Here is a 13,806-nt window from a genome sequence, read left to right as displayed (position 1 = left end):
CCCACCTAGAATGCATACATGAAGGAATGCCTTGGATTGAGGTTCCTGGTTTAACCTGTTGAAGGCATGCAGCCGTTTACAGACTTTCAGGAAACTGTGCAGTCCCCTAATGGTGGGGAACAGCAGAGTTTACAGAAAATAAAAGGATGGATGGATGTATAGATGAAGGAAAAGCAAAAGGCACAGATCACAGAAGCGTAGGAAACATTCGGTGGAAAGGCGCGTCGCCATAAAGGAGCGAGGCACTGTCCGCACCTCCAGGGATACCCAGGTGTGGGTCTGGGGGGTTTTTTCACAGGAGCTCAGCAAACATCAACCTCAAGCTCCTTCGCTCTCCGTATGAATGTAAGAATGTCTTAAAACCTCAAACACAGGAATGAGAAACGAGAAACTGCTGCGCCAGAAATATTAAAATTGCCTTAGTCGGTTGACTTGGAAGTCTGTTCAATGGCTGATGTGGTTGGCAGGAAAACAGAAGCTGGGCCCAATTTGCTGAATGTGCAAAATATATGCAACCAAATTTTAGGAAAGAATGGGCCAGAAATGGGAAGGGGCACCGTACTGTGGAAATACTGCGTAAGGCGAGCTTGGTCAGCAACACACTCAACAGGCCTGTGTGGGCCTGGCTGCCCACTACGCATTCCAGTAACTCCCAGTATGACTGCTGCAGCTGTTTCGCTGCATCATCGCTGCTATGGACTTCAGGCTGCTTTATGATAGTTTGCTCAAAAGATGACAGAACCTGTAATTTACCTTCAAGTTGCTCCCTATTATTATCTGAGTTTCTGCAATCTTCTGCCATATTCATATACAGTACGTGCTCCTGTCTGTAACACGACCAAGCTCTCCGCAAGCTCGCGATATACTGTATAAACCACAGGCATTATAGGAAAAATGGCCCGGGGTTGAGGTCAAAATACTCAACTTCGTCACCTACATATACACACAAAAAACAAGAACCTGAACAGAAAGCACGATGTTATAAATAATAAACAGCTAATATAATTAATATATAAATCAAAGCATTTTAAGTTGTTCCAGATGTGTTTCATTGTAGCGACATTGTCTCTGCTGGTGCACTAAGTCGAATCCTTTGTGTTTTTGCTCTCACGATAAAATGCCGGGTCTGATAACTAAACGATGCGTGTGGAATTAGTGAGCAAGCATACCGCAGTCATGTGGACTGACCGACTGCCACCTGAGGGTGCACATTATTAATCTGAGGGTGTTGGGCACCATTGTAAAGCCGGGTCCGTCACGATATATATCAGGTGTCCTCTCATTCCGGTAAAAACGCTTTAATATTTCAGCTTCTCCTCAATACTTTAAGCTTTCTTTTTGTACTGACTGGTTAGCCTTTTCGAACCACGAGGCTTAGACCTGTTTTGTGGCGTTAAATGAGTGTTTTTTTAATTACTATAAAAGTTAACAAACGAAGAAAAATAGCAAAACAAACACTTGTTGGATGACATATATGCCGAACTGCAGTAACCGGCACAGCTGGGTAGTGTTTTCTGCGTTTATCTTGCATTTGTCTCAGGAGAAATCGCACATAAACAAACGCGAATATCGATATATTGTGTAATTGTTCGATAATATATCTATTCTGTTAGAGCAAAATCATGTTTTCAAGACATGTGTGATATAACGCACTGTATAAACACAAAAACGCACAGAAAAAGCAACTAAAACAGAGATTAAGATGAATATAGTCCCCTTAGGTTGGACTAGTTAGGCTGGGGAGAAAAATCCTCTGAGGATCAATGATCCGGGATGCCGGGGGAGAACAGTGGAGGACATACAATATTCGGTATTTTAGCTAAATTCAGATACGATCTATGATTTTAAGTGGCTTCAAATGATTCTGATGTGACTTAAGTTTGTTGTTTAAATGAGCTTCAAAAATTAAAAATATATTTTTCATTCGTTCATCCATCTTATACAGATTACTTAATGCAGGGCTGCAGGGGCCCTGGAACCTGTCCCAGACAGCAATTGGACAATTTATAATGCTAATTAGCCAAACTGCATTTCTTTAGTATGCAGGAGGAAACCGGAGTACTTAGAGGAATCGACAAAACGCGGGATAACGTGCAAAGATACGAAAAGAGTGGGTTTCAAACATTCAGCCCTATAGAGGGTGCTACCCATTGCCCAACCCTGTAATCAATACGAAAATTATGATTTTTAAATGTAAGTTTTTTTTGTCATATGCATGAACCTACATGGAAACCAGAAGTTCAATTGCCGCTACTCTAGATTGTGCAATAAACATGATTAATAATTTATTTTTCAAATAAAAATACCTCACCTTGAAATATTTCAGAGTCAGTATAAGTAGATCTAAATATAAAATTCACTGGGTTTTGTTGCCATGGAGAACATGCTACCTTATTTTTGGTCTGAAGTCTGGTCATCAACAACTCCGACCCACACACTAACCACACTGACAAACACCACTGACATTACTAACATGTCAAAATGTGGTCTAAGGATGACTGTATAAATCCCATAATGCATGAGACCTGGGGGTTTTACGGAACAGTGCTATCTCAGTGGACTGATCTCACCATTAGTACTAGCCTTTGTCACACCATTTCCAAGAAGTTTTTACAAACGAATTTGTGTGGTTTGGTCGTTACTCTTAATAGTTTAACAATTTAATGATTCGTGACGAGTGATAAAATCTGGAAGAACCTCAGGTTCTCTGAAACGTTTTTAAAAAAGCAATGGAAAAACATCAATATAGAGATCTATAAAGGAGTTCTTTTTTAGGCCAAACCCTCAACGCGACATTACTTTAGAAATACGTCGCTATTGTTTTTTTTTTAACTGCTTTTTGTTCTGTGTACCAAATCCTCCTTAATTGTTCATCACTAAAACATCTATATCTCAACTGGGTCAAACTTCTAGTTCTTGTACAAAGGAAACTCAAGAGGAGGCCGGGGCGGGGGTTGGCACGCGGGAGGAGTCGGGAGGGGGGTGGACTTGCTTCAGCGGAGAAGAATCGGAGTTTTTTTTCATGCCTTTCTTTAATAGAGACGGGACACCTAAAAAGGATTTAACATTAAACTTAAGTTTAAATCCCAAATAAGCACGTACGCTGCTGGGGATTTACATAATGCAAAACGAAAGTTAAACGCAGTTTAGGCTAAGTGGAATATTTTGACTCTTTGACATTCTATTTTTAAGTGCAAATTTGTAGTCTATCATTTAAATTTTAATCATTAAATTCATAGGGTAACGCATAATATAGTCGTAAAACTTCGGAAAGGCATTGATTTTATTGGTAAGTTGGATAAAACACTAAAATACCATTCAGTATTGGTGGATGACAGAGTGCTGCTTTGCTTTTTGCTGACAGTGTGACGTTTGGAGGAGTTTCTGCGCTTAGCGGTGCTGCCTGTCGCCGGCCTGGGCTGGTACACTGGTGCCGGCTTGGAAAGAGGACGCCCATTATATGAGCAATAGAAAGGGCGCATCTCACAGTTTCCTTTAACGCTTTCCTGCGCCGGTCACAGCTGTTAGTCCTCGACAGGGGCACCAGCATGCGAGACTGAGTGCGGCGGGATGGCATCGGCTGTTTTTGAAGGCACGTCGCTGGTGAACATGTTCGTGAAGGACTGCTGGGTTAACGGCATCCGGCGCCTGGTCGTCAGCCAGCGGGGCGAGGAGGACTTCTTCGAGATCAGGACGGAGTGGTCGGACAGGAGCGTCTTCTATCTGCACCGCAGTTACTCGGACTTGGGGCGGCTCTTTAAGAGGCTCGTGGAATCCTTCCCGGAGGACAGAGGGGATCTGTCTCAATCTCCGCTCATAGACGGTAGGTATTTCTGACTTTTTATGAGTTTAAAGAAATCCTACTACAAGACTTTACTAAAATCAGAAAAATCATATGCTAGACATAGCCTACACATTGTAACACAGGGTTGCCAATTTTGGTCAGCTGGCTGGCGTGAGATTTTCAATTCGAGACAAGTCTGCACACACATTCACATGCGTTTATGTGTATGTAACAGTTTTATTACCTTGTAAATAGTCTATAAGGTTTGCAAACTATCCTAACGCTTTTGATGTAGCTAATTTCAGGTTTAGAATGGAATGATATAGATTTATAGATAGATAACTTTAAATGCTTTTGAGATATGTAAACACGTGTGTCTTGGAATTGTGGGTCAACAGTTACGTGAAGTAGTGGCACGCAGACTTTTAATGCTTGCTGTTGCAGACTTTCTGAATATAAATCCGCCCATTTTCTAACCACTTAATTATCGTAGTGATATTAAACTTACTCACGAATAATCAGATTAGTGGGGTTCAAAACCCACACTGTCCATTTAAAAATTTGCAACACGTTCGTTTCCACCGAAAAACAGGTTGCTTAATAATGCAGTCACGCAAACGACACCAAAGTGCCTATCCATCACCCCGGCCTGCCGATCTCCGATTGCTCTCACCTATGACCGTCTGCAGCCCAATGCTACCGATAACAATAAAGCAAATAGAGACGATTTATCGTATTTGAATTAGTCAATCAATCAATCAATCAAACAATCAAGCTGGGTCACATAGCATAGTGATAGGTGAATAGTCTACATGTAGAGTGTACATAATGTACAAATGATGTTAGCAGTTTTCCGATGTCTGACGGATTGAGACGAGTACTTTGCAGAAAAATGTGGGCGTACTTTGTAATACTGGACAGGGGGAGTATTTATTACTGTTACTGGCTGGGTGTTGGGGATCAGTGGCTGATCTATTAGCTTGGAGCCAGATGGTCCCAGCAGGGGTGGGGGGCATGTGTGATAAATGGCTTGAGATGGAGGTAGATTCCCCCCCCCCCAAAGATTCTTACCAGGCATGGCTCAGTTTCTGTAAGGGGTGTCTATTGGGCCCATTCTTTTCTTCAGTGCAGTCAGTGGTTTAAAGAGGCCACCAATGGCCATTCCTGGCACAGTCTCCAAAACACTGTATCCAAACTGAGACACAAGCAGCTACACTTTGCTTTGTACTGATATTTATTAGAGCAATAGATACATGTAATAAAATGATCAGTGATGTCACTTGGCATCTGGGCGATGTCTTTGTGAAGGTCACGTCTGCATCCTGTCTATGTTTGTCACGCTGAATGTCCCACCAAAAGCCCCTTTGGACCCAGAATTAGGCCTGTAGCCAGGAACAAACTTGGGTGGGGGGTGTTTCCTATCTGTGGATTATGCCAATGGGGGTCTGAAGCAAATTTTGAGTGGGGTTCAGGCTAAGTGCCTGTGCAGAATGTAACACAACCTGAAAATTCACTGATGTAAACCTTCTGCAGCATTGAGCAAAGAGTATGTTGAGTGTCTTCATTTGGTCGTCCCCTGTCTGGTGTCAGCAGGGCAGCGAATAACAACAGAGACCTTGGGGTGGATGAGTGGCGAATGAATCGGTTACTTGCTGTCTTTGAGGGGTTTTTCAGTAAGAAGTGAGCATGCTGCACGTGAGAGACGGACATTTTAATGAACGCAAGCCTCCTTCATTTGTAACTGAAAAGTACCAATTTGTACCTTTGAGGTACAATTACTTGGCACTGGGGCTGTACCCTCAAGGATCTGCCAGTCGTACACTAGCTGTAGGTAAATGTATCTTTTAGTCTAATTAAGGTACAGAAATGGACTCTTAGGAACATTTTTATATCGTTGTGGGTATATCAATTCTGTTTGTACCTCGGGGAACAAAACTGTACCAGGGCTGTACTCCTTTTTCTGACAGTGTAGCCAGTAGCTTAAAGGGAGGCTAAAGCAACAGCTGTGTTCCAGGATGGGCTCCCTAACCAGACGTGGGCATTTCAGGTACAAAAAGAAAAAATCCAGTCCAGGATTTTGTTTCAAGCAACCAGTTGAGTACTCCATGAATGTGACTCTTTATACTCAACTGGTTGGTTCAAAGAAAATTTTGGATTTTTACTTTCTGGATCTGTAATGTCCACCTCTGTCCCTAACATATGTAAATCTCCTAAACCTGCTCTGATGACTCATATAGATAATGTAACTAAGCCTTTTTCTTTGATTTCCTTAAATGGTCTTGTGGTAATTCCACCCAGTGTTAATTGATTTAAGCAGTTGATGAGTAATTTCCTGCCTACCAATTACCATGATGCGCCCTCTTGTGGTCACATGATGCAGTGCCAGCTTTGCACAGTTGGAATACAGTGATCCCCCGCCACATCGCGGTTCAGTTATTGTGCCCCCGCAATATCGCATTTTCTGAGCAAACTTTTTGTGAACTTTTCGTTTTGTTTTGGGTCTGGAACGTAACTTCCGCGATAGGTGGGGGATCACTGTACTACCCTGTACCGATTGGTGACAGTGGGGTCCTACTGTGTCCTATTCTGTGACAGTGCTTCATATCAGTACATGGTAGTGTTCATAAGTGTCTGTCTGTCTGGATGTGCTTAGCAGTGTGTTTGCCTGCATGCTGTCATAGTGGACTTTGTCTAAGACTTATCCACGCATGACCACTGTGATGATCACTCCAATGCCGTGCTCTGATCTGACCGTTCACAGATCACCACTCTGTATTGTTATTGGCTCCCGAACTTCACAGCTCAAAAAGATTAAAACAGATCAAGTTGGATAAACAGTCACAGGACAACATTGTATAAAAGCCAAGACCTGCTCCCCCCCCACCCCCAAAGCTCCTGACAGGAAGTGACATCAACCCGAGCCTCCCACTGAAACTTCAGACCCTTAGAGACTTTTCACACGGAAGCCACTTTTGACACAAAAGACCTCCCTGCTCATTATTAAATTGAGTTTGTTAGACTAGGAGTTAGGAATAATAGAACTAAAGGTGCACGAAAATTCAAAATAAGAGCCAAGGGTTACAGTTTTACCATGCTGTGCTTCAGCAATCAGTACTTGGACAGCAGCAGTCTTTGGCAGGTTTTGTTTTTCATATTAAAAGTAGCAATTTTATGAATTGCTTGAGTCACACAGAATCTATTCCCATTCTAAAACGGTTGGGGCTGCTGCTCTTTTCTGAGTGGGCAAGGCCCTGATTGGCTGTGCCCTGTGCCGACAACTACTGCTGGGCTTGTTTACATCCTGGTATTGAGAGTGTGGGGAGTCACAGGCGGGGGGGGGGAAGAGTCACAGCACTCTGGGGAGCAGGAGAGCGGGTTGCAAGCCGAGTGTCTCCCGGACTTTCAGGAACACAGAACACTCCTAATCCGAAGACAAAAAACGGTCTGCTTTTATCTCGTTTGTGTTTTTGAGCATCACTTCATGTGTAGAATTAAAGTCTGTGGATTGTAGATGTTTTAAAGTCTATAGCTTCATGCTGAGAGTCAGGCCATTGCAAACCATTATATACTGTCATCCAAGACTCATTAAAATACTTGCTGTCTGATAACTTTAAATGTTTATATTTAACCTCAGCAAAGCATTATATTAATGCAGTTGGATAATGGCTTGTGGCTGGTTTCTCATCCCTATTCCATTCTACATCCACCCAGCAAAATTTAAATATCTGCTCCTGTAATTAAGCGACTTGGGGCTGGTCTATTGATGATGGCCCTGCCTTCTATCAATGAATGACATGTAGTACATCAGCTCTGCTCTGAGACGTCCTCTGAAATGGCCTTTCTTTCTGGATAGCCGAGACTGTGTCTCTTTGTCAAGTTCTGGTTCTAAACAGGGAATGACCTCACCACCAACCCCCCCTGCCCTCCCTCCGCCTTGAAGTTTGGCAGGGATATAATATGACACATAGAGTTCTTTTGATTAAGCAGCTAAAATGCATGACTGGTAAAAACCCGAATAAACCCATATACAAGAAAGTAAATTTAGTAGTTTTTACATCAAACAGATGTGATATAATTAGATACATTGCAAATGTTTAAAATAAAAAAATAAAATAATAAGACCAATATATTTTATTATAGCGATCACATAGAATTTATTCAGGTTGTTTACAAAGCAACTACTGTATATATGCAAAGATCTACCCAAAAGAAAGACTCACAAATAAGCTTTAGGAGAAACAGTGGCTTTTTAGCACTGAATGCCTCTGGTTGTATGATCCTTATAGAATGTTTTTTTCGGCACAGGCAGACAAAAATTTGTATGAATTAGCGTCAAATGCACGTAGCTAAGGAAGACAGCCGCAGAAAGAGCAACTGATGTTGTAATGATTCATTTATCACCATTAATGAATTCACATGTCAAGCAGACATATTAGAATGTGTGACTTTTAGTAACTGTTTGCAAGTTTACCCACAGCGATAACTACAAGTTAAAACACATTGTGATATTTAGTCACGATCCATTTTTTCCTGTCTGCTGATGTTTTTTATAGCACCGTGCGTTTTGAATATAATTGACAACATGCTGCTCCAGCTGAAAAACACAAACATCCTTATTGACAACAGATAACTGCTTGCCTGCGTGGCTAATTTGCTGCTACTGTTAACATGGTGTTAAAATGGCAACATTTGGTCAGCCCTGGTGGATTTAAAGACCAGAAGATACATTGAACTGAAAGCTGGTGCCTCAAATCAGATAATTTTGTAGTTATATGAACAGTATGATTTTTGGCAGTTGAAATGTTAGTCTTGTTCAGGCTGTAAGACTTCATAAGGTCATAGATCTGCCAGCTTAAGAGGATGTGGTCACGAGAACATGGCTTGGAGCCAACATGATATCTGAGTGCGTGAAATCGTGTGAAATTGTCTGTGAAACTGTCTAAAAAGCGACTTGTGTGATGTGCACTAGGGCTTGTGAAGATTAAAGAGGCTGGTGACATTGAAGCCAGGCTAAATGAGGTGGAGAGACTGCTGAAGACCACCATCCATATGCCCTGCAAGGTGTGACCCCCTCTTCCCCTCCCAGCGATTCTCACACAGAGGCACGGACACGCTGTACGAACAGACACATAGTTCAGGGAGGTTTATGGTTGTCAGTCGTGGCGGAGAATCCAAACAACTGTGCTTCATATGGGAGGGAACCGGATCCAGCAAAGCCTTCAAATGCACTCACTCACTCACAAGAACAGCAGGAGCAGGAATGTATAACCAGAAAGGCAAAATCATTAGCAAAGTAGCATGTGTCTCATGGAGCAAGCCCAGGCCTACAAGCTCTGTTCATGCTGGTTCAGTATATCTCAGTGGGATGATCGACATATCATAGAGAACAGCAGGGCATGATGTTCCTACTGAAGTTCCAACGGGAGATGGTTGGGGCCATGCAGACCCACACTCGTCTCATTCCTCAGACAGACGTGATGGTGTGGTCAGCACATAGTGGCTGACATGTGACGTCTCCAGTATTCCAGGTCTGAGGTGGTGCTTACGTTCTTTGAGAGATCTCCGTTAGACCAGGTGTTGAGGAACGACAATGTCTACAAGATCCAGCCGTGTTTTCAGAGCCCAGTCAAAATATCCGGTAAGCCATACCTGCAGTCATCTCTGTCAGATAGTCAGAGCTCAGGCCTGGTACCGTACATAGAGAGCTGGTGTTCAGCTTTGCCTCTTTGGTTTTGTAGAGATCATGAGATCCAATGGATTCTGCCTGGCAAACACTGAGAGCATTGTGTTCGATCAGAGTCAGCCTCATGACGAAGACCACCCTCATGACGAAGACCAGCCTCATTACGAAGACCGCCCCCCCTCCACAGACCCAGCACAGCATCTGTGAGTCTCCCTTGCTTATTTATTTATTGGTTGCTCCATTTTCTGTTGGTCTCACTTATTCTGCTGTTATTTTATGCTGTCATGCCTTCAGTTCCCTTATGTAGTATGAGTAATGACCCAGTCACGCCTGTGCAGAGAGCAGGACGACTCTCTGTATTGACTCGCAGTCAGAGGAATGCTCACAGCTGGGAGTCACGCGTACTCCCCAGCCATTCCAGCACTTCCTGGAATGCCGGCACCTCCCTCGATCCAGGAAGTGCCTCAGAGGAAGTGGCACGAATAGATGGGAAGAGCTGATTTTTAAACAAGTGTTTTGGAGCACGTCCAGCCTCAACCCTCTGAGGGCCACGTGACATGCATTTTCCCAAGAAAACCAACTTTTGAAGATGGAATGTGATCTTTCATATGTATTCTGTAATGTATTCTAATTAGGGGGCAGCATGTGGCCCAGTGGGCTAAGTCTTTGTCCCTGTGATCGGAAGGTCGCAGGTTTGAGTCCAGCCTTGGTGCGTCCTTGAGTGAGGCCCTTAACCCCCAGCTCTGTGGGCGCTGCTATGGGTGGCTGCCCTTCGTGGCCAGCTTGCGCTCAGCGACAGAGAGCAAGTTGGGGGAGGCATAAAGAGAATTTCTCCAAGGGGATCAATAAAAAGTGTCAATTATTGGAAGCTGCAGAATGCATCTCATAAAGCTTCTCTGTTGACGAATGTATATGCATCTCCATCCAGGTTTGAGAACAGCGATGATTTCCTGACAGTGGAGCCCGATGATATTCATGACAACCCTGAGGTCTACGTCACAAACCTGACCTACTACCACCTGGTGCCCTTTGAGACCGACATCCTGGAGTGATGCAAGGTTCCTCCAGCTCACTCTGTCCACCCCTGGCTTGGCTGAACAGTCAGCGGCCCCTACAAAACCCCGCATCTGGTCTCCTGTGCTTCAGGACGATTAGGGTGACCCTGTGGTAGGACCCTGGGCTGGGTTCTGGGGTCAATGGGGGCTAACACAGCACATCTGGCCGACCTGGTTCTTGGGGGGATTTTCTGGAGAATCAAGCTTTATTTAGTTGTGATATTTAGATTAATACCAGCATACAGTATCCATGTTGTTGAACCAGTTGTAGCTGAGGACAGCTTCAGGATTAAACCACTTCTGCTGGTTTGGGATGAGCGTGACCTCAGATGAGCTTGAGCCACAGGGAGAAATTGCTCCCAGAAACAATAGCCAAAGTTTCCTCAAGACTTTCCAGTTGCACGAGTTCCTCCTCTCAGGAACGGAAATCTTCACCACCCATCAGCTGATGTTTCCTGCTGACGCCTGATGGGACAATCAGAAGCTATGACCTGATTTGTGATCTGTGAATTCTACCTGTTATCAGGAGTTGTGCTCATTTCTCTGTGTATTTGTGTTGCCAAAATGGTTCTTGTGGTGTTAACATGAGTGAAGCACATTATATTGGATGAAAGGGCTTGACTTACAATCTGTGAATGTAAACATATTTCTGTAGGATCAATTCAGTTCTTACTAATGACTGATTAACAGAGTCCAGTAGGTCAGGTGTTCGGTGTGACCCAGCAATAGCAGAGGCTTGTTCAGCTGGCTGGCCTGACTTGATGCCTCAGTGGCGCCACCAGCTGTCTGCTGAGCAGCATTTGCATTTTGTCTCCATCTTTGATAGCTGGCACAGAGCCTTAGCACTGAAGTCTGCAGAAGCTAATCCATGTCAGATGGTCTTTTCCAAAATATGAACTTTGCTCTGCTTTGCTATATAAACTACAATGGGAACATTTTAGTGTCAATAAGGGTATAATAGAAATGAACAGGAATTAAAAATTGTTTTGTGAATTACACCTTCAGATTGTGGATATATATTCTATTCACTCTGTCTTACTAAAAGGACACAAACTTAGCAGACAATTCAGTTTTTCCTGAGTTAGTTAGAAGTTGTTTCAGTATTAGAGTCATACGCCACATAATGACCGTGGTCTCATAAGATTATACTGTAACGGAGCAGCAAAGTGCCTGTTGCTTACTGATTTGTGATAATGCAGGTGTTAACAAACCTACTGCCCTGCCATTTGTATAAAAGTATGGCGCATATAATTATGTACAGTACATAAAACTTGATAAACAATTATGTTATTAGTTTTAAAAGTTTATTGTAGCCTAGGTGTGTAGTTAGCTATACCATCTAGGTTTATGTAAGTACACTCTATGATGCACAATTATGAAATTGCCTAACGATGCATTTCTCAGACCATAGCCCAGTCGTTAAGAGGCGCATGCCTGTATTTTCCTGGGTCTAAAACAATGACTGTACCTCCTTCAGTTCATCATGTTATCTGCTTTGGATTTGTAGTTAAGTTAAGTGGCTGTCACAGGCTCCATTTGACTCTGTAGATCAGGGGTACCCAATCTTATCCGCAAAGGGCTGGTGTCTATGCGGGTTTTCGTTGCAACTCCCTGATTGGATTACTAATTAGAGGACTGATTGGCTGAAAGAATCCTCACACCTGGGTTTGTCGAACAGCTGACCTACAAGTTATCCCAAAAACCTGCATACACACCGGCCCTTTGTGGATAAGATTGGGTACCCCTGCTGTAGATGGTGGTTGTCACAGGTTCCATTTTGGCTCTGTAGATGGTTACGTGGCCATCACAATCTCAATTTTGGCTCTATAGATGGTTAAGTGGCTGTCACAGGCTCCATTTTGGCTCTGTAGATGGTTCAGTGGCTGTCACAGGCTCCATTTAACCCTGTAGATGGTTAAGTGGCTGTCACAGGCTCCATTTTGGCTCTGTAGATGGTTCAGTGGCTGTCACAGGCTCCATTTAACTCTGTAGATGGTTAAGTGGCTGTCACAGGCTCCATTTTGGCTCTGTAGATGGTTAAGTGGCTGTCACAGACTCCATTTTGGCTCTGTAGATGGTTAAGTGGCTGTCACAGGCTCCATTTTGGCTCTGTAGATGGTTCAGTGGCTGTCACAGGCTCCATTTTGGCTCTGTAGATGGTTCAGTGGCTGTCACAGGCTCCATTTTGGCTCTGTAGATGGTTCAGTGGCTGTCACAGGCTCCATTTAACTCTGTAGATGGTTAAGTGGCCATCACAAGCTCAGTTTTGGCTCTGCAGATGGGTTGGCAATCAGAAACTCCATATTGGCTCTGTTTGTCTGCAAGTCATGCTAAAGTTCAGTGCAAGAAACTAACGGTTAAAGTGTTGGGACATTTTAAACTGTGTGTTTATATTGATGTTGAAACAATTTGAAGGATGCATTTTATTCAGCACCTGCACAGGTTTATTGTATAAACCACACAGACCAAGCAAAAAATTCTCTCCATCAGTCACTGTAATAATGTATTACAACAAATCACACAGCACTGTGTGTGTGTGTGTGTGTGTGTTGAATGTTGAACATTATACCACTTTTGAGAATGCTTGATAATCTCTCATAGATTTTAAAAAATAAAGACAGTGTTATTTTTGTAAATGTCTAATAAAACCAACTTCTGTTAACAATAACTGTGTTATTAATGAGACAATAAATGTTATTGCTGTCTTGAGGCCTCATCCATCCATCCATCAAGGACACAGGGCTGTGGTATTTTCTTGGAAAAATGTAATTATTCTTCACATAAAGAAATCATTTAATACAATTCTAACCCACACATCAGCTGAAAGGACATTTCTCCTGCATTTATAGCTGATCAGCTGTGATTAAATGTTTTCGCACAGCTGTTGGCAAATGTGTTATGACTTAATTCCTAAGACAATTTGGACAGAACAAAACAACTTGCAGGTTAAAATGCTGTATATTTCACATGACATGGGACACGTGATTGGTAGCACATTTATGTTTAATCGCGTCATTTTTCAGGCTGTATTCTATGGCGTACCCATATTTTGGAGGCATTGCTTATGATGATATAGGGGAAGTTTATCACTGTGACATTAGTATCAGCTCTCATCAGCTGTCCCGTAAACGACACATAACCTTATCATTACTTCAAACCAAGGGCATTTCAACAGCCTGTTCCACAGATCCAGTAAATGATTACCTCTGCGATCGTGCGCATAATCGCTATCCATAATCGTTAAAAGGTGGATAACAAAACTGATCCGGTATCAGTGGATGTCG

The 13,806-nt window shown here is 43.0% G+C and overlaps 1 protein-coding gene across 1 annotated transcript; it reads left to right on the top strand.

The window, feature by feature from the left end:
- The first annotated feature begins 2,993 nt into the window (after window positions 1–2,993).
- Window positions 2,994–13,190, top strand: pxdc1a (PX domain containing 1a). Its single transcript, XM_072711321.1, has 5 exons — window positions 2,994–3,823; window positions 8,754–8,845; window positions 9,305–9,422; window positions 9,523–9,670; window positions 10,396–13,190. Exons 1-5 carry the CDS (start codon window positions 3,571–3,573, stop codon window positions 10,517–10,519), a joined length of 735 nt encoding a protein of 244 aa, XP_072567422.1. The 5' UTR covers window positions 2,994–3,570; the 3' UTR covers window positions 10,520–13,190.
- The last annotated feature ends 616 nt before the right edge of the window (window positions 13,191–13,806 follow it).

This window comes from Paramormyrops kingsleyae, chromosome 4 (genome assembly GCF_048594095.1).
Source record: "Paramormyrops kingsleyae isolate MSU_618 chromosome 4, PKINGS_0.4, whole genome shotgun sequence".
NCBI lineage: Eukaryota > Metazoa > Chordata > Actinopteri > Osteoglossiformes > Mormyridae > Paramormyrops > Paramormyrops kingsleyae.
This window is presented reverse-complemented; position numbering and strand designations above follow the sequence as displayed.

Coding starts and splice junctions, on each gene's coding strand:
- pxdc1a (XM_072711321.1), top strand. CDS start 3,571: ATGGCATCGGCTGTTTTTGAAGGCACGTCGCTGGTGAACATGTTCGTG. Junction 3,824..8,753: donor TCAATCTCCGCTCATAGACG/GTAGGTATTTCT, acceptor GATGTGCACTAG/GGCTTGTGAAGATTAAAGAG. Junction 9,671..10,395: donor ACAGACCCAGCACAGCATCT/GTGAGTCTCCCT, acceptor ATCTCCATCCAG/GTTTGAGAACAGCGATGATT.